The sequence below is a fragment of the Syngnathoides biaculeatus genome, chromosome 10 (genome assembly GCF_019802595.1).
Source record: "Syngnathoides biaculeatus isolate LvHL_M chromosome 10, ASM1980259v1, whole genome shotgun sequence".
Classification (NCBI taxonomy): Eukaryota; Metazoa; Chordata; class Actinopteri; order Syngnathiformes; family Syngnathidae; genus Syngnathoides; species Syngnathoides biaculeatus.
This window is the reverse complement of record NC_084649.1, coordinates 21,398,273-21,424,317: the sequence shown is the minus strand read 5'-3', so window position 1 is coordinate 21,424,317 and position 26,045 is coordinate 21,398,273. Positions and strand designations below refer to the sequence as shown.

Below are 26,045 nucleotides of genomic sequence, written 5' to 3'. Positions count from 1 at the left end.
ACCATGGACCCATACATATAAAAACCTCGTTACCGGGCAGCTCTTGTCTTCTTCTTGGGCTATCCTGCCAGAAGACACGCGTCTCGTGTGCGGCAGATACCTAGATAAAACCCGGACGTCTGTACTGCACATTCCTTTGTAATAAATCCATTTGCTGTTAACTTTTTTTTATCGTTGGTCATAACTTCCTCGATTGGTGAACACGCGTAGGGTCCAAACTCGCAAATCCCTACAAGGCAAACTAGAGTTCGAACCCACCAGCCGCTAGGAGGCTAACAGGGTAGCCAAAAACCGCCACCCATTTTTTTTTTCTTTTTACAGCCACACCTGAATGGAAACGAGCAACATTTAAGGAAAGGTTAACACTCCATTTACATTTCTAGCCTTATCTTATGAGAAATTGCAGTCACGGGAAAAAAAACAAGTGAATATTTCTGGCCAACAAGACTTAATTTAGTTAACGAAGACTTGTCAAATGGGTAGATTGCTCATGAATTGTGTCATTTCCAACTGTCTGAAAGGCCATGAAGGTAACATTGTGATTTGAGAACGGAAAAAGGGGGAGAGAGGGTCAAGGGTCAGGGAGAAAAGAGGAAGTAGGACTGACTACTAGGCCTAGGAGTTAGTTGAAGGTCGTCTTTGGCCATGAATCCGAATGTGAATATCTAACCGCCAATCTATGAAAGCGATTCATGAAATCGAACCTCCATTTGCAGAACTGCGAGAAAAATAACGAGACCAAGCAGATTTATAAATGATGGGTTATAAATGTCAGCTTTTCAGTGACTTGAATTTCCTCACCTGCGCCTGGATTTCAGGATGCCTAGCTGGGTTGTAAATGTCTTGAAAAGCGGTCGTCTTTTGTGATTTGGTATGAATTGCAGTCTAGAGTTCATTTTTGGAAGACCACTGACCTCAAAAAAAAAAAAAAGACCTGATGGCGGATACACATCGAGTGGTGTGTCGATTGGTTGAAGCCAGTTGGCCGCCATCTTGGTCGTCCTAAAAATATGTGGAGGACATCATTTAAAGGTTGCAGTTTTTCCTCAAAGTTTGGCATGTAGAATTCAAACTGGTCGAGTGAGCTTGACATTTTTTTTTTTCCACTTCTGGTAAAATGAAGGATTTTTAATCCGATTTGGTACGCCAAAAAAGGCAAAGTGCAAAGGAAAGAGATGGAACACAGTGAATATCGAAAAACATAGTGCCCGATTTTTCCCAAAGTATCATTTAAAAAAAAAACTTTTTTTTGTCATAAAAACATTAAATTTTTAAATCAATCACTTAGATATGTTTAGAAATAAGGACTCGCAAAGGGAAAATACATGCTAAACGCATTGCGCATTTGTCTCTGCGACGTCCTATTTCAGACAGAAAATTTGAACTTGTTTCCTCACATATTGAAAATGAAATTGAATTATTTAATTTATCCAAAAAAAAATTCACAGAAAATGTGTTTTCTCGCTTATCCACTGATGAAGTTTGGGAAAATCCAAATCGCAGTGATACGTCAAATCCAGCCTCGATTTCGCAGATCTATAAGTGATGGGTCATAAATGTCAGCTTTGCAATGACTTAAAACCCCTCACCTGCGCCTGGACTTCATTTGTAAATGTCTTGGAAAGTGGCCGTGTTTTGTGGTTTGGTATAAATTGCAGCCCAGAGTTGATTTTAGAAGATTTTGCTCAGTCCGTCGTTTGTCGCCACTCGTGACTGCTCTCAGCTGTTGCGGTGCGGCCCTAATTTAATTTCAACACACGTGCCTTCCCACGTCGCTATGATTGGTTAGCTGGTCAACTATTCCCGCCTCTTCACGGATATTTAGTTCTGATTGGATCTCGTCTTGGGCACGAGCCGGAAATTCTCGTTTTGATTGGTTGGCAAAAAAAAAAAAATGTTTTGCTCAGAAAAATATTTGCGGTGATCACAAAAAATGTAACATCCCCAAAAAATTAACTATAGCTTGAAACCCCAACTCAGCCCAGAAACCCTAACACGAAATCATAATTTCATATCCATTGTTGACATTGTCATCATCATTATCATCATGCATGTTAATGTGATTCCATGGGGAGTTCTGCCACGCCAAAAACCCAGTTTTAATGTACCACGTGACCCAGTTGACCGTCAAAACTGGAGCTTTTATTTATTTATTATTTTTAGGGGTGGGGGAGTGGGGGGTGACCTGTTCCACTCATTTTGGACGTGTCACTTTTTCGGGAGGGGGTTGACATCAACACGACCTTCGTGAAGCTTGACAGGCCAGTGTGAATTTTGTAATTTTTTTTTTTTTTTTTTTTTTACAAAACTGATTAAAGTTTTGAAGTTCAGGAGGTAATATGTTGATTTTTTTTCTCGGTTGCCATGGCGACATCTGGAAAAGCATGAATGGAGGATGGAGCACAAAGAATAAATACATTAAAAAAAAGTAACATGGTGCATTTGTATAGTCATCTGATGACAACTGAGTACGCTAACTTCTTTAGCATGAACAGCTAACAAATGGAAAAGCACCACAGTAAAATATCCATCCATCCATTTTCTTTGCTGCTCATCCTCACTAGGGTCACGGGGAGTGCTGGAGCCTATCCCAGCTGTCAACTCGCAGGACGCAGGGTACACCCTGAACTCGTCGGCAGCCAATCGCAGGGCACATGGAGACAGACAACAGTCACACTCACAATCACACCGTGGGGCAATTGAGAGTGTCCAATTAATGTTGCATGTTTTTGGGATGTGGGAGGAAAGCGGAGTGCCCACCCGGAGGAAAAACCACGCAGGCACGGGGAGAACATGCAAACTCCACACAGGCGGGGCCGGGATTGAACCCGGGTCCTCAGAACTGTGAGGCCAATGCTGTACCAGCTGGAGCCACCATGCTGCCTCACAGTAAAATACATCAAACAAAAATATTGAAGAAAAACTTGTGGAGCTGAAGACCTTTCAATAAATGAAAAAATTCATACTTTTTTCAGATTCCATTTGCAACTGGCACTCTCATTTTGAAGAAGGAAAAAAAAAAAAGACTTTTCAAAGTCTCCCTATCTCCAAAGAAGAAAGTTTTGTAGTTATCAGAATATTTGGAGGAATTTTTTTTTTTTTTTTCAAAGCTGTATTTTGGGAGGAAAATGGTTGTTTGTGGGGGGGGGGGGTATTCTTCATACAAGAATAAATTAAATTGTGCTATTATTCCCTTAGTTCGCTGTGTCATACATTTACAAAAAATGGTTTTGCGTACTCCAACTATATCAATTTTTTTTAAAAATCAGCTTTTTCCCTTCAACAAATTAAAAATAATACATCAAAATCCTGCAGAAAATAAAGACTTTTGAACTGTGAGAAGCTTTGCTGCAATTTGAAGTCTTCCAAGCAAAAACCAAAAAAGCACATCATGTTAACGAGCCACTGTAATAGCTTGTAAAACAATAAGTTCATTATGGCAGCCGTAAAGGCCGAGGCAGGGTTGCCGTCGTTATCCAAAATCTCGAAGGGGTTGGAGGGGGGAATCTGCCAAAGTGCGAAAATAAATCCGCTTTGCCGTAAAACCGCAACTTGGAAAAGGAAAAAAAAAAAAAAAAAAAGCAACACTGACAACAATTTGCGTCAAACAAATTTGCTTTAATGACACCAGTGCAGTCCGTAGAAAGCCGCCATGTTAATATTATTATTTTTATTAGGGGCCGTACATTGCTGCTCGCAGCTTTAATTACATTTAATTGTAATTTTAGGGCAAATAAGCTCACGATGGAACGGATACGATTGCTGTACTCAAACTCACCGTTCTGCTGCCGTGTTCATTGAAAGGAATTATTTGACAATGACATTGCAACATGAAATTTGCTCGGCTTGTATATCATGACTAGACCCCCCCCCCCCAAAAAAAAAAATCTTAAACTGTACCCAAACAGACACAAGGAGTCTGCAATTTGTGTTGTTTTAGGGTCATTTTAGCCATTCCAAGACTAAAAAGTTATGATATATATATATATATATTTTAATCAGGTTCTGAAACTGGTTTCACTTTGAAATTTGAAATTAGGCCCAGTCACTCACATTTGAAAAATGTACGGGTGTGGTCAGTCATGCCCGCAGATATAAAGTTGCGGGTGTGTGTTCTGTTTGTATTTATGAGTGTACCTTTTTAAGAGCGGAGGGGGGCGGTGTCAGGTAAACTAGGAAGTAGAAGTAAGCTGAGCAGCAGAGACCGTCTGCTTCCGAGTTTAAAAAAAAAAAAAAAAGACGTCAGGCTGTGGTTCACTGCGGTGAATCGGTTTTCATGTGCGCCGAGTGTGCGACAAGTGCGCAATTGCGCAGCTTAGAGGGAACATTGCTCAAGACTACACAAAATAAGGGACGCCTTTCAATATCTATGTATTTCCACTTGTAACAAATTTCACACGCGTGATTTTTTTTGCACTGGACGGTGCAGATTTGCGAGTGCGATGGCACGCGCGCACGTACGCGCCCGTCAAATCACAGTGACTGTAGACCCACAAAAAAAATACACGGCGAGTTGGGGAGTCATTTAGGTTTGAAGCGACCATTTCAAATACGCAAATCTTTCGTGTTTTTAGCTCCAGTTCTGAGTAGAGCATCGCAGCAAAGTTGAACAACTAGACTTAGAAACATCCATCCATCCATTCATTCATTTTCTTAGCCGCTTATCCTCACGAGGGTCCCGGGGAGTGCTGGAGTTGATCCCAGCTGTCAACGGGCAGGAGACGGGGTACACCCTGAACTGGTTGCCGGCCAATCGCAGGGCACTGGAGACAAACAACCAATCGCACTCATAATCACACCTCGGGGCAATTTAGAGTGTCCAATTAAGTTTGCATGTTTTTTGGGATGTGGGAGGAAACCGGAGTACCCAGAGGAAACCCACGCAGGCACGGGGAGTACATGCAAACTCCACACAAGGAGGGCTGGGATTGAATCCAGGTCCTCAGAACTGTGAAGCCAACGCTTTACCAGCTGGAGCCACCATGCCGCCGGCTTAGAAATATGAAATACTAATAAGTCGGTTCCATCTTTAACGATCACTACTACTGTATTATGTACAGCACACGCGAGGGTTTCGCAACTAAAACACAAAGGTCAAAATACTTGCAAGACCAACAGCGACACGCTGATGGGTCAGATAAGCGCAAGTTTCAGTCGTAGCATTCCTCGCGATTGTTACGGAATCATGCATATTTCATCGGCGGGGAAAACAAACACGGAGAAGCCAAAACACCCCCGCGCTGACCACGCCGAGGGCGTCGCGGCACGTAAATCTGCGCGCAGACGTTCGCGACACGCATTTACATTTAGATGACAGCCGGGCGGGCGGCTTTGCGTCGTCTCCTCGGCGGAACGATTCCCGCGGATAGATGGGATGATGAAAGAGGATAAGGCGGGAAGCCCCCGCGCGCCGGGAAGGTTAAGTAAAGACTTGAGGCGGAGACGCTCGGCGGCGTAACCTTCGCCGTCGGTCGCCTCGCCGGAAAGGCCGGCTTTGGCTCGCAGCCGCGTTATTCCCCGGGAAGGCCGACGGCGGCCGGGACGAATCTTTACCGGCGTTTTCTACTGCTGATGCTGTGTGTCTACGTGGGAAGATATAAAAATCAATCAAATATGAGCGGGAAAACAAAACTATGAAAATGTGAAATCGGATGGACTGCGGCCGAGCTACCCAGTATGGCGGAACGTCCACATTTCAACCCCGCAAAAAAAGTACAGCACAACATTTTGGAGACGTGTGTTGGATCACATTGTTGGGGGAGGAAAAAAATTAATTTTAAGGGGGGGAGAAAATTTCTGGTGGAAAAATTGTTGAAATAAAAACGAAATATTTGTACAAAAAAAAAAATAGTCGACACTTTTGGGGGGAGGATTTAAAAGGGGAGTCACAATTCTTGCATTTTGTAGGAAATTTTTTTTCTGAGAAAATAAATTAAGAGGTTGTGTGGGTTAATTTTGATATTCATTTGTTTAAAAATTAAATTCCCACAAATGTTTTTCTGTAGAAAATTTTCCTTAAGAAAAAAATAATAATAAAAGCTCCCAGATTACATTTTTTTCCCCCTCCTTATGCGATCCCGCAATGTCATCGGCATACAATTGAACTAAAACGGGCATCCATCACAGAAAATATTCAGCTGCATGGATTGGTGCAAAAAGGCCCGTAATGTGCAAGGAAAACATACAAACACATAAATAATCGTGACGCGAGGCTGATATTCATTCATTCATTCTAATAACGTGTGAAATAAGTCATACAGTACAACAATAAAGGAAAAAAAAAAGAAGCCCTTGATGACTTTCCTGCAGGATGGAGTTTTGGGTTGTTTTTGGAAGTAAATATGTGCCACCGGGATTTGAATTTGAAATGCCACAGAAAACAGGATTTGAATTTGAAATATTATGCGATCACATTTTCAATAGTTGGATTGCAGTGTAACTTTTCAAAGTTAACAATTCAACTGGTTACAATTCGCTGTCTGAAATTTGCCGTCTGTGCCACCAGGCAGGGTTACTTCAGGTCACGTGCCGTCACGTGACTCAGAATGGATTGGCTGACTGTTTGGTTCTGACCTGAAGTAACCCTGCCTGGTGGCACAGACGCCGAATTTTAGACAGCGAATTGTAGCCAGTTGAATTGTTAACGTTGAAAAGATACACTGAAATACAACTATTGAAAATGTCATCACTATACATTTCAAATTCGAATCCCGGTGGCACATATTTACTTCCATCGTTGTTTAAGCAAATTGTGGAGGAGAAAAAATGAAGAGAGTGTACTTTCAACATTGATGAGTACGAAGGAGTATTGGGGGGGGTGGTATCTTTCGAGAATAAAGTCATCATTCAGAAAGATGCAAGTAAAAAAAAAAAACTACATTCAAATCATTCTAGTGCTCTAAAATGGAAATAATTCTGAAAAGCAGTGACCTTCAAAGTTGTGCTGTGTGGCGCCCTCTACTGATCCAGGAAAGAATCACTTTTCCCCAAGTACTGTTCGATGGTATTTCGCTTTTGAGTTCAACACATTTGAATTAAACAACAGTTTGTCTTGAAATATTTCTTCAGGTACATTTTGGGAGAGGTTCAATTCCAACCATCCATTGCCAGAACTGCTTATCCTCATGGGGGTTAAAGCCGTGACTTTAGTTGAGGGATACAAACCCATTTTCTTTGCCGCTTATCCTCACAAGGGTCGCGGGGAGTGCTGGAGCCTATCCCAGGTGTCAACGGGCAGGAGGCGGGATACACCCTGAACACTCACAATCACACCTAGGGGCAATTTAGAGTTGTCCAATTAATGTCGCATGTTTTTTGGGATGTGGGAGGAAACCGGAGTGCCCGGAGAAAAAAAACGCAGGCACGGGGAGAACATGCAAACGCTACACAGGTGGGGCCAGGATCGAACCCGGTACCTCGAAACTGTGAGGCCCAAGCTTTACCACCTGCCCCACCGTGCCGTACCGTACAATTTTGGGAATCGTTATTACGGTAGCTGTGTTCATCCTATTTAAGCCCAGTGTTGACGTTTAAACTGCGTAATGATGGAGTGGGGGGTGGGGGGTGGGGGGTTAAAATATAAAAAATACATTCCTAAAGCATGACCCTCATATCCTCATAATATCCTAATTTCTTGTTTCTTCTGCGTGTGGCTCCAATACTCCGTCGTACCCAAATGAGTTAAGACACGGATGAAAACAAGTGCTACACGCTAATGGACACGTAAATGTTTAGAAAAAAAAGTAGTGTTAAAAAAAATGTGCAACAAAGTTTAGCTCGTTTGTTTAGTGGTTGTTCATCAGCAAGTGCAAGCAGCCGCGAGGAAGATGGCCGCACGTTCCATCTCGAGACGTTCACAGTGAGCGGGAGCCGGCGGCGCCAATGAAGCGGCGCTAATGTCCGCTGGCAGATGGGCTCCCTTGAAGGGGGAGGGGGGGGGTGCACTTTTTTTTTTTTTTTCAGGTGGTCCAAACGCCACAAAATGTGCCGCCCAGTGCAAAAGATTGGCGGTGAACGACGTTTGGCATTCTTCTTCTCCTGTCCTGCAGGGGGCGGTAATGCAGAGTTCCAGCTGTTTGTCAACCATCAAACGAAGCTCGACAATTCTAATGTCTGTGCGCTCAGAAGTGCGAAAAATTGCGTCCCTTATGAGCACAACTTGCGTCTTGCCGTGGTGTTTAAGAATACAATTCGTCTTGAATATGTTGATTACCTGTTATTTGATGATTTTTCTGTTAGTGTGGATATACATATTTCTGGAGGAATAACCTATTCTTCTGGTAATAACCAATTTTTTTTAGAAAGGCCTCTTATTTTGGAAATGGCCTTTTCTATTGTGAATTACGTGTCCTTTTTTGAAATGTATGAACTCAGTTCTTTTGGGAGCGATCTGTTCCTGTTGTGATGTAACTCTTCTTATAGGAAATTCCCGTTACTCTGGTAGCGACGTTGTATTTTGGGGATTCCCAGGTTTTTTTTTGTTTTTTTTTAATTACCGTAATTTCCGGCCTATAAGACGCAACTTTTTTCACACCCTTTCAACCCTGCGGCTTATGCGGTGATGCGGCTAATTTGTGCGTTTTTTTTTTTAACAGCCGCAAGAGGGCACTCGAGCGGAAAATGTAAGCGCGAGACCGGTGGGATATATGTGCCGAGGAAGTGACTTTTACCGATCCGGCCCCGTTAGCGCTGCGCTACCGTTTTTTAGCCGTGTCTCAGTGATTTTTACCAGTATATATTTTTTTAACTGGCCATGTTAGTGTAGCGCTCACATTAGCGTGGCGGGGCTAGCGTTAGCGCAGCGGTGTTAGAGTGGCGGCGCAGGCGTTAAACTCTGTGTACCGTCTTTCTTTGTAAATATGTCATGTTTCAATATCGGTTTCAATATGGGCACTTGCGGCTTTTACACGGCTGCGGCCTATGTATGTACCAAATGGTATTTTCTTTACAAATGTACTGGGTGAGGCTTATATCCAGGTCCGCTCTGGAGGCCGGGAATTACGGTAGCTCTTATTTTTGTTCCTCTGGGAATTCTCGGCTCACTTGGAAATGGCCTGTCGTTTGGCACTACCCTCTTGCTTCGGGAATAGCCATTGCCAGGCAGTTCTACTATCTGTGAATTCCGAAATCCTTAAAAACGAGGCAAAGTGCTTCCCTTGTCATGGCAACATCCTTCCTGCCATGATGTGTGGGCAAAGTATTCACCTGGAATTCTACCCAAGTGCACCGGAGCTTTCGCTTGTTGTAGTTCTAAATTACACAGTCAACGGCAGTTGCCAAACCAAAAGAACGTTCTCTAAAGGCTCCCCGCCGGTCCGAGGCCCCGCGGGCGCCCCCTCCCGGAGCCTCCGGAACCCTCGGCCCCCGGAGACGACGGCGGCCGAGACCACCCTGTCTTTGCCCCTGCCGTCCTTCTCCGAGGGGCGCCCCCGCACCCACGTGTCGGGGTCGTCGCTGAGCTCGTAGATGGAGCCGTCCTCCACGCCGTGCTCCAGGGACTCCAGGGACGAGTCGGAGGCCTCGTCGGCCAGCGCCGTTAGCGGGCGCCCGGGCAGCCCCGACGTGGACCGCAGCTTGTACCGCAGCAGGACGCCCCGGCCGCGGACCGGACCCTCGGCAGGCTGCTGCAGGGATTCCTGTGACGAGGCGTCGCTGGGATCCTCGCCGCCGCACGCCGAGTCCGGTCCGTCCGCCACAGAGTCCCTCTTCAGGAGTTCCGGGGACAGGGTGCTGGTGATGGCCGCCAGGAAGTCCACCGGCCCGCAGTGGCCGTTCAGCGAGATCCGGCCTTTTCCTGGAAAAGGGAAACCCGTTCAGTGAGTGGGAAATTTGAAAACTAAACCGTTCTTTGGGAATTAGTGGTTATTTGAGGAATGAGCGGTTGATCAGGAGCTCACCGGTTATTTTGGGTATTCCCTCCAGTTTGGGAACCGGCAGGGTGACGATGAGGCCTTGGGCGGTGCCGACCCACAAGAGTCCTTGACAGATGAGCAGGCTGGTGACTCGCATGCTCTCCGGACCTGAAACGTCAAAAAAAAAAAAAAAAAAAAAAAAAAAAAAAAGGAGGAAAGATTTAAAAAGTGAATTTCCTGCTCAGATGTCAAATGCAGATAAATTACCGTAATTCCTGGCCTACAGGGTGCACGTGGTTATTAGCCTCACCCATTACATTTGTAAAGGAAATACCATTTGGTCCATACATAGGCCGCAGCTGTGTAAAAGCCGCAAGTGTCCACATTGAAACACGAGATATTTACAAAGAAAGATGGTACACAAAAAGTTTAACGCTAGTGCCACCGGTCGCTAACGTTAACGCTAGTCCCGCCGCGCACGCTAACACTAACGTTAGCACCGCTGCGCTACCAGACCCGTTTAAAAAAAACATACTGGTAAAAATCACTCAGACACGGCAGTAACACAGGGCCGGATCGGTAAAAGTCACTTCCTCAGCACATTTATTTCACCGGTCTCACTCTTACCATTTCCACTCGAGTGCCCCCTTGCAGCCGTTAGAGATAATGCACAAATTAGCCACATCACCGCATAAACCGCAGGGTTGAAAGCCTTTGAAAAAAGTTGCGGTTTATAGGCCAGTAATTACGGTACTACAACTGTTAATAATGCAACTCAATCTGACTGTAAAAGTTACCACTACTACAACAACTATTATGACTACTTCTTCTCTGCCAAGCCTTCCACTACTATCGCGTCCCCTGTCACTACCGCGACCACCATTCGGCCTAATAATATTTCCAACTCTTAGCATTACCATTGCTATTCTGACTAATACAACTCCTGCTCATAATTGTCTCAACACTCACTATTACTCGTAATACTGTACTATTACTATGACTCTTCAATTGGCTGATGACCAGCTTTCGGTTTACTCTCGCCCGGAGATAGCTCGGACAGGCTCCAGCATGCCCGTGACCCAAGTGAGGATAAGCACTAACAATAGATGGAATAATGTTACTATTACGACTACTGCTCATAGTATTTTTACTACAAGTCCAACTACAACCACTATTATTACTCTCACTACCATTACTATTACTACTATCCTATTACTCTTACTTGTTCCTCTCCAACAACTAACGCCAAACACCTTTTAAGTACGTTTTCGGAGCACCTTGTATCCACAGTAACTTACATTTCAATTATTTCCACAAAATAGTTGCAAAACAAACAATAAAACCAACAAATTGGAACATTTTGCAAGAGCAGAGGGAGGACGGAAAAAAACCCCCAAAAAACATTCTTTTGAATGCGGACTACATCCGGCACTTTCAATCCTTTATCCCCAAATGTTAGCGCTTTTTCCACATTGAAACGGGAACATAAAACACATTTTACAGAACACAAAGCACGGAATTCTATTAGCCATTAAGTACTTTTCTTTATGTAGTCAAAATCCTCCAAATGAGAATGAACGTGTTTCGGGCTCAAGAGGTAACACTGCATCATCACAAGGGACGCGAGTGTTTTGCTAGTTTGTGTGTGTGTTCCGCTGCTCAATAAGATAATTGGTTCCGCCTACTGTATTATAATCGCCACACTTTCAGACAACTCACAAAGGGTTGAAAATCATTTGTTGCCACTTTATTTTCAGCATTTCCTTGTCGCCCACCAGTTATCTATCGCGTCATTTAGCACCACACCCGTAATTGAGCCGCGCCATTGATCGCAAAACAACACATGTTTACATAGATAACGTTTTGGGGGTTTTTTTTTGGAGGGGGGTGGGCTTGCTTATATTGTTGTTGGTACTGCAAGTGACTGCACTTGTTTTCATGGGCAGAGCGCCACCTGTCTTACGAGCATTATCTTACACTGTGGGCTGTAGTATCCAATCAAATGACTACCGTAATTTCCGGCCGACAAGCCGCGACTTTTTTTCACATGCTTTCAACCTCGCGGTTTATGCGGTGATGCGGCTAATTTGTGCATTTTTTCTAACGGCTGCAAGGGGGCACTCGAGGGGAAAAGGTAAGAAGGAGACCGGTGGAATATATGTGTCGAGGAAGTGACTTTTACCGGCCCTGTTAGCATTGCTCTAGCGTTAGCGCTGTGTTAGCGTAAGCTTTATTTTAACCAGCCCTTTTAGCATTAGCGCGGCACTAGTGTTAGCGCTGTGCTCGCGTTAAACTCTTTCTGTGTACCGTCTTTCTTTGTAAATATCTTGTGTTTCACTTGTGGCTTTTACACAGCTGCAGCGTATCTATGTACCAAATACTATTTCCTTTACATATGTACTCGGTAAGGATTGGAAACAGGTGCACTCTGTAGGCCGGGAATTACGGTACTAAGATTTTCTCTTGAAACTATTTCAAGCATATTAGTACATGATTAAGAGTCACTGATGGTGTAGTGGGACACACGCCAGATTTTGGTGCAGGGAACGTGGAATCGATTCTGCCATGCGACTAGCAAGCGACCAGTTCAGGGTGTAGTCCGCCTTTTGCCTGATGCCAGCTGGCATAGGCTCCAGATTTCCTGTGACCCTTGTAAGGATGAGCGGCTTGGATAATAGATGGATAGTACATGATTATTTAATACATCCACATCATATCTGAACTCTGCAGGAGAACAATGGTACTGCAGGGGCTGGTCAGCTTTTTCTCCCGTGAGCTCGACAAACCCAAAGTCCATCCATCCATTTTCTTTGCTGCTTATCCTTACAAGGGTCGCAGGAGTGCTAGAGCCAATCCCAGTTGTTAACATATACCTTTTTACCTTACTTTTTTCCAATTTAAAAAAATCATGTATTTGATCGATTTCGATGTAGTGGCATTGCGGTTTGGCAATTGACCAAAAAAGGCGAATATTCGGCAACCACCGGTCACGCGCCCGGGACAACATCTGCGCCACCCGCTGCGTGAAAAAGATGCGCAACAGGCCACAGGACTCACGTCACCCTTCAAATGGTGTCGTTTGGAAAACGCAAACGGTCAGATTTATGAACAGTTTTAATCACAAAACCATTTCCACACTCAACTTCAAAATGAAGAATGTGTACTCGTTTGATTTAGAACATTGCGTTTCCCACTGTGTGCTATGCGGATTCATAATGTAGGTGCATTTTATCTATCATTTATGAGTAATGGACTCCCATTCTAATTTTAAATACATCTTAACTGGAGTATTTATTTTGCAAAAGTCATCTTGGCTATGACCTGGCCCATCTGTCCGTTATAAAAATCACGCAAATGTCATTTAAATCATAGATCTTCAATTCAAATTTGAGGGATTTGCTTTGGGCCAAGGTCCGAACCTCGAACTGTTTTGATTTACGAAGTTGACCTGTCAAACTAAATAAATCGAGAACATTTCCTTTCCACAAGTATTTGCGATATTCTACAGAGGAAGCTTTCTTTTCCGTGAAACTTTCAGTTCGAACTTTGATCTGTGTAAAGGATAACAAAGCATGGAGACAACTAAAACTCGCGCGTTCTGGCCCTGCTTTTTATTAAAGCCACGGTCTTGTAACATATGAGGGTTTTATGACAGCTCCAGCAAGAATAATACAAAACAAAAAAAAAAAGCACTGTTCCGTCCATTTATTTTTAAAAACTAAAACTTTTCCTCCTCGGCTTTCCAAAGTTTTGAGCAAGCCATACCGCGCCATCATCTATCATTTTCTTTGCCGCTTATCCTCACGAGGGCGGCGGGGAGTGCCGGAGCCTATCCCAGAGGTCAACGGGCAGGAGGCGGGGTACAACCTGAACTGGTTGCCAGCCAATCGCAGGGCACATCGAGACAAACAGCCGCACTCACAATCACACCTATGGGCAATTTAGAGTGTCCAATTAATGTTGCAAGTTTTTGGGATGTGGGAGGAAACCGGAGTGCAAACCCAGAGAAACCCCACGCAGGCACAGGGGAGCACATGCAACTCCACACAGGCGAGGCCGGGATTGAACCTGGGTCCTCAGAACTGTGAGTCTAAAGCTTTACCAGCTGATCCACCGTGCTGCCCCGCGTCATCATTCTCAAACAGACACTCTGATTGGCTCATTATGGTCACGTGATCCCAACAAGGGCCACAAGGGAGCTGGAAACTGTGACAAAACACATAGAGTACAGCCTCGGTTTTTCGAACGTCCCCCTTCTCGAACAAATCGGTTTTCAAACGAAAATTTAGAGAGTTCTTTGCTTATGTTTTCGAACAAAAGTCGATGCTCGAACGCCCCCAAATAAACCAGCTGACCCACCCACGACGCGCGTTGTTACTGTCAATTCGAACGAACCCCCGAAAAATAACTCACATGGCGGTTGATTAGGTTTTCGAACAAATCCGTCTTCGAACCGCCTTCTCGAACGGATTTGCAGTCGAGAACCGAGGCTCTACCGTATTTCATTTACCAGCCATTCACAGCGGGTCCACACAAGACCTGGATTTAAGTCTGGACCCAGACCGTGATCCAATAAAAATCCCCTTCTATTGCACCCTACTAATTCACCATCAAATTAAAGAGATTATTTCATTCTAGCGTTATATGATTGGGAAGAGTGAATGTTAAAAAAGTGACTTAAAAACATTCCCTGCACAGAGAGAAACATTTAATGAGGGTTTCAAAAGGCACATTGGTGAAAGTCTTGAATATTGAATATGTAACATTTTTAAATTCATTCACTGCCATTTACGGCTTTTGAAGTCAAATATTTATGCTAACCGGGAGGGAACGAGATGACCACTCGTGGAGCTTTTTTTACTTGCCATTTGCCAACTTCAAGTTCACCGTTGTTACTCACCACTTCTTGCCGCAACATCGGGGAAAACCATAAATATTTCACGGTTGACGACGAGAAGGCTCGCACGGCGGGTCACGTGCGGCACCTTAAACGGACCGCAGGCAAGGAAAGGCTGCGAGCGGGTTTTTCTGGGAGGATTCGCAGGCGCGAGCGAACGAGATGAAACGAGCGAGCGCGGAGGCAAAAAAAAAAAAAAAGTAGGACAAACACATTAACTCAAAGGAGGCGCGTGTTTGGAAAAATAAGCAGCGGCGCGCGGGAGGCGTGGATCCGCTCGGCAGGTGTTTGACTGAAGCCCCCCCGCCCCCACCTCGAGGAAGCCCTTCTTTCAGGCCCGCCGCTTTCACGTCTCCCCTGGTGACGCTTTCATTCATATTAATCCGCCAGATTTCACCCCCGTGGCTGCGCCGCGTCTCGGGCGCTTACTTATTCATGGCGGTCCCCCGCGTGCGGGAGCAGTCGGGGCAACTTGAACGAGATGAGAATATCATTGTGTCTGAGGGAGGGGGTGTCATCGGTTCACGTGGTGAGTCGGCGGGTTTCTATCTTTATATTTGGTATGAAAATGTGCCATAAACAGAACAAATTAGAAGACAAAAACAACAGATGCTGATTATTAAAGGTCAAGTGTTAGCCTTATAAACATTCTAAAATAGATATTGCAATGAAAAATACAAACAACATTATTCACTTCAATGTCTATACGAAAAATATAAATATGAGCGGAGAGCGTGAAATCCATGTGCAAAGTTGCGGAAGTGTCATTCGACATCCAGGTGATCGCCATATTGGTTGCATCTCCTGTCCGTGACGTTACGCTGGGACATTCGCCATTGAAAACATGCTGTGCCACCTACTACGGGAGACGACCACGCCCCTTCTGACACGGAAGCTCGATTCCCGATCGTTTTGAGCCATATTTAGATGATGTGCGGATCACGGCCAAACCGCATGCGGCCAAACCTCGCCCGATCCACCTCCGCGTGTCGGTGATAAAAACAACAGCACCCGCGGGCAACGACAACGACACCACAGCCAAACCGCCTCCCCGTACTATCCACCCCCGTGCGGCGGTGATAAAAAACAACGCCACCTACGTGCGACGACAACGCCGCAGCCAAACCACCTCCCTGTCTGATCCACCTCCGCGGCGGAGATGAGCCACCGCGGCCCAGCGCCGCGTCCGCAGATCAAAGCTTCGGCCGGGATGGCACATCAACAGATTTATCACCCCTGATTTACGGATTATGCCCCCCCACCCCCAAATATTTTTTTTTTTTTTTTAGTAGCTGTATACACACCTACCTGTCATTTGGAACCCACGAAGCTCTCTTCCTTTGCACCTGTGGAATCCATTTTTCCACGACGAACCGGGTCTTTTGGAACAGTATGAAGAGCGAATCCATCCCCCCCGAGCGTTCCAACAATATCCAGCGATACAACGAGCCGGCATTTTGGCTAACACGAAGGAACAACGAGCTACCCTCCCGCAGGTAAAACTAATGGAAACATACAAGACCGCTCGAGTGCGCTCCTGCCCTGTACGTCACTTCCTGCTTCTTCTCGAAAACAAATCCCTCGAGAGGATTTTCATGGCGGGGGTTACAGAAAGCCATACACGTCAAAATCATGTTTTGTGGTGAAAAAAAAAACGGATGGGTCCACACCGGCTGCCATTTTTTTCATGAATAAGATTCTAAAAATCATGACTTTCATGACAGTGGACCTTTAAATGTGTAAATGTGTGCAGAATGGTAATGATGTGTAACACGTTATGCTCCGACCAACCAATCAGAGGACAGAAAAATGCTGGCATTGTGAAGACAAATGAAAATCTGATTGGTTAAAGAATCTCAACGGACATTGAGCAACACTACTCATTCTGAAGATTTCACATGCTACAACTGCAGGTTGATGATCGGGATTTTGATATAATATTTTAGGTGGGCAGCTCTGAGTCTAATTTTTTTTACACCAAGGAAACATTTATCTGAACAGAGTTGCACAAATTGGGTGTCATTTTTAACTCTTCCTAAAACCTTCAAAGAACACAAGAAGAGCCGTTGATGGTGGATTTTTTTTTTTTTTGCTACCGCCATTTAGTGGATTTTTAAAGAGGTTTAAAAAAAAGCCTTTCATTTATTACCAGACATCTGCTTTTTCAGGATAAAAAAAAAATGTTTTAGGGCTTTTCCGTGACGTCTCGTAAATTAAGCGAGCATTTTTCAAAGCGAGGCGGGGAGTCGTAAGTGAGGGTGAAACACTTACTGGTGTTGAGCTGCGTGGAGCGCGTGGAGACGTTTATCTCCTGCAGCAGCTCCAGCGTCTCGGTGTGAAAGAGACGGATGGATGAGCCCTCCGAGAACGCCATCCACACGCCGCCGCCGGCGCGCGCCACGTGTGCCACGCTCACCATCGGGTCGGGGTGGACTTCCAGTTTCTGCGAGCAGACAAAACAGCCGTTACAAGGATGATACACACATCGGCTCGAGTGTTCGGAAAACCGACACCACGCTCGAGAGATCCAAAAGTTAATGTTGAATATAACCAACAGAATTTTGTACATCTTTACTGTTATGCTATGATGGACGAGCCCTCGCTTTGCAATGTCCGTGAGTCATTTGGTTTGCGATCAGGCAAAATCTCTCAGATCAGTCCATCTTTACAAGACCCCTACAAGTCACAAAATTGAGTCAAAGTTGTGACTTTCCGGAGATGGGATTGTTACGACTTTTTGTTTTGTGGGTCTCACAAAAAAACATACCCAGTTTGGTGATTCTGGAAAATATCTGAAAACGACTCTAAAAGGGCTGATTCAAACCAAAGTTGTTGACTTCCTGTGTCTTTCTGGATGAGTTCCTGTAGGCTTTTTTGTGGGTCTACTTGCGATTAAAAAGGCCTCCTAATTTTCATGCTACTAGATGAAAATAGCTTCTGGGATTGACTTTTTTTTTTTTAAATTTGCAATTTTAAACTTGTCTTAAAAAGACCCCTGGAAATGCCCAAATTGAACCACGGAATGGCTGCTTGGACCACAAATTTCTCTTTGGGTACGACTTATTTCTGGGGCGTTAGTATTTTTATCCATGCCTCCCAAATGTCATGTTCCTAGATTTAAAAAAAAAAAAAAAATCTGCTAGACCTGAATTAAAAAAGAATGTCTAAGATGCATTTATCTTTCAAAGCGTCCTATCAGTCAGAATATTGATCCCAAAATTGATGTTTCAAACAAAATTGATGGACTTCCTGTGACTTTACAGGAAGAGCTTCATGGTACTTGGCCCTTTGGGTGTACTACTCATGATTTACACTTTTTGTTTCTCATTTTTATTGTTTTTTTTATGCCGATTTAAATGTTTTATCTCTTTGTTTTCAAATGCCTTTAATCATGTAAAGCACACTGAGTTACCTCGTGTATGAAATGAGGTCTACAAATAAATCTGCTTTGCTTTGCTTTAACCAAATTTCATGTTGCTAAATGAAAACAGCTTTGTGGGAACAGCATTAAATAAACTTTGTCTTTTAAGAACCTCTGGAAATGCTCAAAGTGACTATGGAACAGCTGTTTCAAACCAAAATGGCGGATTTTGTATTTTTCCAGGCACAGGTTATTGAGGCTTTTTCCCACCAGGTCTACTTATGCTTTTCCCACCCTCTTCTCCAATATAACACGGGTGACGTGTGCATTTTTTCCCCCTTTTTTCTACATTTTTAAATGCTTTTGACATTTTATTATATATATGTTTTCTTTTCTGCACAATACAGAATCCTCCACACCTGTACTCTATACCATATACTCGTGGCGTGTTTTTGTGTCACTTCCCCGTCATCCATCTCCTCCGGCGCAAGGTCTCGGGGCGCCCGTGTTTAATGAGCAGCTCGAAAACAAACACAATTAGCCTTATCGCGGCAACGCAAGAAGCCCTTGCGGTCGGCGGCACGACAAGGCTCGCCGTGGGGCTCCATCTCAACCGCTCGCGTCGCTGTCGGCGCGCGGCCCGCGCAATTAAAGAGGTGAACGACAGGGAGCAAAGACGAGCACGCCGCCGTCACGCGTGCGCCCGGCCGACGGGGATTAGCACCTGTACGGGCGCCCTTGCCGGCGGGCGTTTCTGTCTGAAACGCCAGCTGTGTGTGCGTTTTCTCTCCGAATTGGCTCCTCGGCAGTGGGCGGCGGCTCGGGCTGCCGATGAGCAAGCGATCCGAAAAACCTTGATGTACGCGGAACGAGACCAATACAGATGGAGAAAACGGCTGATGGTGACTTGAATGTGGAGGGATTAGCTGTCGAAAGCATTATGTGTATATTATGCAAATGCTTTACGTGCGTGTGTGTGGTATCATAAACAACAAGCGGCAATTTCCTTCCAGTAGAATGTCACAACCAGGGAGACAGACAAGTATGAATAGATGTAGAGCGTGTCAAACGGGAAGTAATACACCTGCAAGCAGCTCTGCTTTGCAGCGATGACGGGTGCTCAGTCAAGTTTGACGGCAACCATGTGTCACACTCCCGACGTCAACAACCAACAGCTCCTCTTAACACGCCGGCCGCGGACACTACAACGGGCCCGAAACAGCTCATTAGTCTCCGTCGTGTGACAAGGCTCCGAGGCGAGTAATGGGAAGAGGAAGGAACAAGCGCTGACAGTCACTATTGATCAGGCTCGGGAGCATCCGCGAACGTTCTGCTTCGTCGGCTTTTTCTGACGACGGTGTGTCCAAACGCGTCCGTGTTTGTGTAGCTAGAACGTGAGAAGCATTCACTGGGTTGAAACTCTTGGCTGCTTTGGAAAAGAAAAATTGTTTTGTCAAAGGATCTTGCGCCAAAGTGCTTCACAAGAGATGAATGCAGAATCAGTCAAGGTTGAAACATTGAAGGGAGGCAATCCCAGGTGAATTTGGGTCAGAGGCGGAGTACACTCACGACTGGTTGCCAAGACAACCCATCCATCCATCCACACATCCATCCACACATCCACCCATCCACCCATCCATCCATCCATCCATCCAGTCAGTCATCCATCCATCCATCCATCCATCCATCCATCCATCCATCCATCCATCCATCCATCCATCTATTTTCTTCACCTCTTATCCTCACAAGGGTCACCGGAGTGCTGCAGCCTATCCAAGCTATCATCATACAGGAGGCAGGGTACACCTTGAACTGGTTGCCGGTCAATCGCAGGGCACACGGAGACAGAAAACAGTGTCACAATCACACCTACGGGCAATTTAGAGTGTTCAATTAATGCTGCATGTTTTTGGGATGCGGGAGGAAACTGGAGTGGCCACCCGGAGAAAACCCACGCAGGCTCGGGGAGAACATGCAAACTCCACACAGGCGGGGCTGGGATTTGAACCCCGGTCCTCAGAACTGTGAGACCAACGCTCTAACCAGTTGCTCTACCTTGCCGGTCCAATGCAACCTCAGACCAGAATTTCTTCTATATCCAAAAGGTCACAAACCCTTGCTTAAACGTACAAATTTACAGCTCTTCATGATGAGATTTGATAGAAATGTACCAATGTGAGGAAAAACATTTCTGGATTACTCTTCCTTGCACATTTAGAACTCTAAACTTTCCTTTTATATTGGACATTTCCAAGTTAAATATAAAATTATTGCTAAACAGAATTTCAACTGATTGTGTCAATACATTTTTTGGACATTATTGCAATATAATGTGAACTACCCAACATGGAACAGCAACTGTACCAACGCATCTTTGAATAAATAATTTGCTCAAAACATGATTTTGCATACACAGAAAAACAGAATAACCGATATAATTCATCCCAATTTTTGGGGTTGTATCGTCTCGTAGATGATTAACACAGCGGACTGCAGAGTTTCTCCCCACGGTCAAGGGTGAAAACGGTCAGAGGTCTTCATTGGGTCCGGTGTTAGATCAAAACCAGTTTTGGCGCCCCTTGCACAGGACTTTAGCTCTATTAGGCACGCAAACTGCTCTAAATCCGAGAGGACTCTCCATACATTATACAAGTTGCCAAATTACTAACGGCTCCAACTAAAATACATGCCGAATAAAGATGATTTATGATTCCCATTTTTTTTTAGCCCCGCAAGGCTAATCCTGGAGCAGCTTTGAGATAATGTGCGCAATCCAATGACACTTTGACCAGAGGCTACTTGTTATAAAAGCTCGATCTCATAACAGAGGACAAATAAGTGTCTGATGGAAATTCAAGCAGAGGGTTTCAATCTGGATTTCAGTCAATAACAAATGTATTATTACACAAACTGTGTGACTACATTACAACCAGAAGACGCATAATCCACACGAGTTCCAAAGTCATCCGATGCTCTCTCGGGGCTTATGACAGGCTATCTACATCCTTATGGCTGATGATTTATTCATGCCCGGCAATCCTCACTCAATTCGTGTGCTGCCTTGTCAGCAATATACTTGACTGTATAGGCGCTCGTTTGCCCGGCGCACACACAAAGACGAGCGCACGTGGCCGCCAATCGCTTCCGAGGCCCGGTGGACAAGTGGCATCAACGAGACGAGCGGCGTCTGGCAAAACTCGTGTTGACGTGCAGCGTTCGTGTGTGGAGGTGGAAAAAAAAAAAAGAAAAGAAAATCAAAATGCTTTGCACCGCTGAGCCTCTGAGGCACATCGAGTGATATGTTTGACCACAAGTTCTCCTTGCCAGCGCCGTGTCAAATCGGGCCTCGCGGGGGCGCATTAGTGACGAAGACGAGGTGAGCTCAGAAGCAACCCGATGTTGACTTGATACGTTCTGCGGCAGAGGAGAGCGGTCAGCTCGCTTTATTTAGCCCTCACGTCTGGGGGGTGGGAACAAAAGGAGACGTTGCTAACGAACCTGACGAGGACCGGTGGAAAAAAAAAAATGCACATTTTGTGGCAGAAAAAAAACTCAGTCTTGAGATTTTATTCCACCCAGCAGAGATTCAAACAGCCGTCAGGAGCTAGCGGGATGGGGTAGGACCAAAATGCAGGGCTCCGAGGCGTGGACATGGTGTTCGAGGGTGGCACAGGTCATACACGGGTAAGTAGTCCAAACAAGCGACAGCACATAAATAAGCGGCAAAAAGGCAAGGTCCAAAAATCATGAGACGAGGTTAGATACTTCGAGGCGAAAAAAACATGGCACGTGGACAAAAACAAGACTTGACCAGACTATGGTGGCACAAGAACGCTGGAATGTGGGAGCGAGGCAAACCCTTCTGACGCGGAAGCTCTTTTCCGAGAAGAGAACATCTCGCAACCGAGTGAAGTTACCGGGGCAATATTACCCTGTTGTTTCACGCCATATTTAGATGATATGCGGATCACGTTCTAAACCACCTCCCCGTCCGATCCACCTCCGCACAGCGGTAATAAAAACATAGAACTGATGTGGCTTGCCGCAAAGAGACTTAATTGTACACCCAGTGCCAGCTGTAACAAAGCAGCCCTAAACGTATCCAACATTTTATATTCACATAATTTCACAAACACGCGTAAAGCCTGAAGATGTTTGGAGCAGCAAGAAAGCAGCGAATCAATTACCTGAGTGCTGAGGCTGCAGATGTCGACCACCGCGACAAAGTTCCCGCTGCTGGCCCACACCGAATCGTCCAGAACCAAGAGGGTCCGCACCGGATGTGGACCCAAGTTTACGCTTCTGCGGGAATCCGGATCCCAGAGATCATCTGAGAAAAAAAAATAAAGGTGTAATTAGTAAATATGAAATTATAGGACCTTTGATTGGATTTAAATTTTATCCGTTATGTATTGCTGGTTAACTTATAATTTGTTGTGAAAATGTCAAATGATTTCCTGGCTAGCAAAAAAAAAAACCATGAGTAATAGGCACCCACCCTCCCTAAAATGTTGATAATATATGATAAACAACGATCCAAAAAAAAACGTTGATATGATTTCAAACTCATGTTCCAAAAACTACCCTTAAGAAATTAATGACTTAGAAATGATCTGATTTGGAAAAATGTGCCCCAGATGTGCCTTTGCGCCAAAGCAAAACCAAACACATGTGGCGAAGACCCTCTGAACCACAATATAATTATCCATCCATCCATTTTCTTTGCCGCTTATCCTCACCAGGGTCACAGGGAGTGCTGGAGCATCTCCCATCTGTCAACGGGCAGGAGGCGGGGTACACTCTGAACTGGTCGCCGGCCAATCGCAGGGTACATCGAGACAAACATCCGCACTCACAATCACACCTTGGGGCAATTTAGAGTGTCCAATTAATTTGGCGTGGTTTTAGGATGTGGGAGGACACCGGAGTGCCCGGAGAAAACCCACGCAGGCACGGGAAGAACATGCAAACTCCGCACAGGCGGGTCTGGGATTGAACCCGAGACCCCAGAACTGTGCGGCCAACCCTTTACCAGCTGCTCCACCGTGCCGCCCACAATGTAATTAAATAAAATTTTAAAAAATGTAAAAAACATGTGACAAGGATCACGTAACACTAAACGCCGTGGGTCATTTCAATTTCAGCTACACGTTATTTCCATTAGCAGTACTTTTATAATTAATATGTGTTATGTACAGGATACACGGAAGCACGTTAATGAGGTAATGAGTTTCATATCTGTGACCCGGTGTGTCCTGTGATTCCATGCTAAACTGCGTTTTGTTATGATGCAAAAAAAATATGTCAAATAATAAATGAAGTGAAATGACACACTGCCCTTTTAACTTTGTGTAAGGAAGCACGTGAGATGGGAAAATTGCACGTTTTCAGTCTGACTCCGCCAACTCTCCAGTTTTGCTCGAAGGAGGCGGACTTTTTTTTTTCTCCTCTGAGGATTAATCTGAAGGTGCACTTTAGCGGCTGCTACCGAGCCACGAGATGATAAATTGAATTACATCAGCGGTTTCCTCTGCATTAATAAAGTCAAATTAGAGAGTGGGCCACACCCGGCCATTTAATTATCAGTTCCAGTTGTTTATTTCTGCCTTTCACCGCATTACGACGCCTTTCGGCTCCGGCGGGTTAATTGCGCGGTGTGACGGAAAGGTCATTTTCGCCTCCTTTTCAAAAAAATTGCTCATCGACGCGAAACATGCTATGCCGCGAGCAGCTAAGTCATCACAGAGCACAAGTAAGCGCCGTCTTTGTTTCACAGTAGCACAGTTGCGTCTAATATTTTGTGTCTGTAAATAAACATAAACAGAGTGTATCGTGTTGACATTCCAACATGCCTGTGGTGGATATAGCCACCGACGCAGGCCGAGAACAGAACCAAAGCTCCTCCGTCCTTGACAGTAGCCACCGTTTTTGTTTCGAGCTGCGTTAACATCGAGCTGATATGACACCGCCGTCACCTTTTGACTGCATTTCATGACTTGATGCGACGTAAAGGTCATTTTGTCCACTCGTGGACGTGATTGGCAGACTCTCGAAAGCTGCTCGTGGACCCGACAAACAACTGTGACGGGGATTCTTTAACACAGGGGTGCTCAATTCGTCGATTGCGATCGACCCCGCGAGGGAGTCTTGGTTGATCGTGGGACGGCGTGCCCCGATTGCAGTGCTGATGCAGTCTCTTCGCAGATATTCCGCGTTGCTCGCAAAAAAAAAATAATAATCTAATGCAAATTGAAATTATAACATACTTCTATTCAGTTTGTGGCATTTTGCAATGTGATTCAATGAGTGAGGGATGACTGGTTGTTACATCCAATGCCACAATTCACATACGCACTGTAAAAAATGAAAAGAAGCTTAAGCCACTGGTTTCTCTTAGGCAGCACACAAAACTTTCTCTAACGACGACCGCTGCTCCGCCACACTCTCTTTTCCTAGTTTACATATGCGCCCCCCCACCACCACCACCTTAAAGACCTCCACTCATAATTACTAATGTTACAGTACTTACGCAGCCCATCAATGTGTTTTATAATGACAGCCTCCACAGCCTGAGCAACGTAGAGCAAGGACGAGCTAGACATGCTGCTTATGTTTACTTTTGACATTAATTGAGAGAGTTAAAAAAGAAATTGGTGTTGTTTTAAGATGCAATGACTGTCGGAATATGTGAATAATGGAAGAAAAAGTGGTGGAACTGGATGAGATTTTTTCTTTTCTGAGTGGGAAAGGTCTGGTCTGAAGCCAAAGTAGGAAGTGCAGGATGAGATGGTGTGTAATGTTAAAGTTCCCCCTTGGCACAGCCTGATCCAGGATGAAAGCACAGACAATACATTTCACAAAAAGCTAATTCTGTATTTTATATATAGGAGGCTACGTAACATTAACCTTAAAATGGTTTGGGAGCATCATCATCCCCCACCTCGGGAGCTCACGAGAGGCAGGCTGCTTGAAAAGTAGATCTTGGGGTAAAAAAGTCTGCTTTAACAAATGCGCCAAGCACATTCCAAAGTCTTCCCTTTTGACACACAAAACTGCTAATATACTGTAATGTCCTCCATGTAATTAATCAACCTTTTTTTTTGCTGGGAGGGGAAAAAGGCGCCCGTTTGACACATCGCATCCAAGCATAAAGGAGACTTTTTTTTTTATGTTTGTTTTTTGGCACAGAGGCACTGCGGGGAGGGTGTAACGCTTCAGCGCACCTGACGTTGTTTGTTGCATGCCGTTGTTTTCACACCGACAAGAACAAAGCAAAGAGAAAGGGGCTCCGTCGATGACTTAGTGAAATGCGCCTCACACATCGCGGGTAACATACGAGCGGGCCAAATCAGTCGGAAGTCAGTGTTAGCGCGAAACGTTCGGGCTTCTGCCGGAAAGAGAACAACAGAGATTTATTTTAGGTTCATCGGAGGAACTTGAAATTGAGGCAATTGTGTGCTGACTGATTTAATGAATGTGACTGTTTAATGATGACAACAGTCGCATCCCACTTTTAAGAGGGTGTCCACACTTGGGTGACTAAATCAATTAATTCAGCACTTCATTTTTACTCACCCCTGTGAAAATGTAAAAAATCTATTTGGGTGGAACAGGTTATAGGTCAAAATAATAGTGGAAAGGTTTTGAAATGATTCATCTTGGGCGCCATTTTTTTTTTTTTTTTCAATAAATCATAAAAAGATGGCATTCCCACCGCAAAAGGAGGACGAAGCGTTGAGATGCTCAGCGCCAAAGCTTACCGCCATTTTTCTTCCCATAAACCATCAAGGTACCGTCGCGCAGACCGGCGAACAGGAAGCACGGCGAGTGTTTCAGGCACAGCACGGGGCAGCCCTGGGGGTTGCTGAGGGTCAGGAGGCACTGAGCCGCGCTGTCCACGCTGCCGTAGACCAGAATCCTGTTGGTGGACCGGAGT

At 44.9% G+C, this 26,045-nt stretch overlaps 2 protein-coding genes across 8 annotated transcripts in view; both read right to left on the bottom strand.

The window, feature by feature from the left end:
• igsf21a (immunoglobin superfamily, member 21a) overlaps positions 1–1,726 on the bottom strand; it is a 300,524-nt gene extending 298,798 nt beyond the window's left edge. For 3 of the 5 annotated variants that reach the window (XR_009796949.1, XR_009796951.1, XR_009796947.1), the window contains exons 1-2: positions 1,590–1,726; positions 802–1,002 (exon numbers count right to left, since the gene is read on the bottom strand). The gene's annotated coding sequence lies outside the window, so the exon portion shown is untranslated. Of the gene's footprint in view, positions 1–33; positions 719–801; positions 1,003–1,589 lie in introns of all 5 variants that reach the window. The other 2 variants (XR_009796948.1, XR_009796950.1) reach the window with 2 other exon arrangements.
• Positions 1,727–3,606: 1,880 nt separating this feature from the next.
• Positions 3,607–26,045, bottom strand: part of arhgef10la (Rho guanine nucleotide exchange factor (GEF) 10-like a) — a 157,120-nt gene continuing 134,681 nt past the window's right edge. For all 3 annotated transcript variants that reach the window (XM_061832610.1, XM_061832611.1, XM_061832612.1), the window contains 5 exons: positions 25,870–26,027; positions 22,297–22,439; positions 17,020–17,191; positions 9,897–10,019; positions 3,607–9,793 (listed from right to left, as the gene is read on the bottom strand). In XM_061832610.1, the coding sequence (XP_061688594.1) occupies positions 9,255–9,793; positions 9,897–10,019; positions 17,020–17,191; positions 22,297–22,439; positions 25,870–26,027 (1,135 nt within the window). In that variant the 3' untranslated portion in view covers positions 3,607–9,254. The remainder of the gene's footprint in view (positions 9,794–9,896; positions 10,020–17,019; positions 17,192–22,296; positions 22,440–25,869; positions 26,028–26,045) is intronic.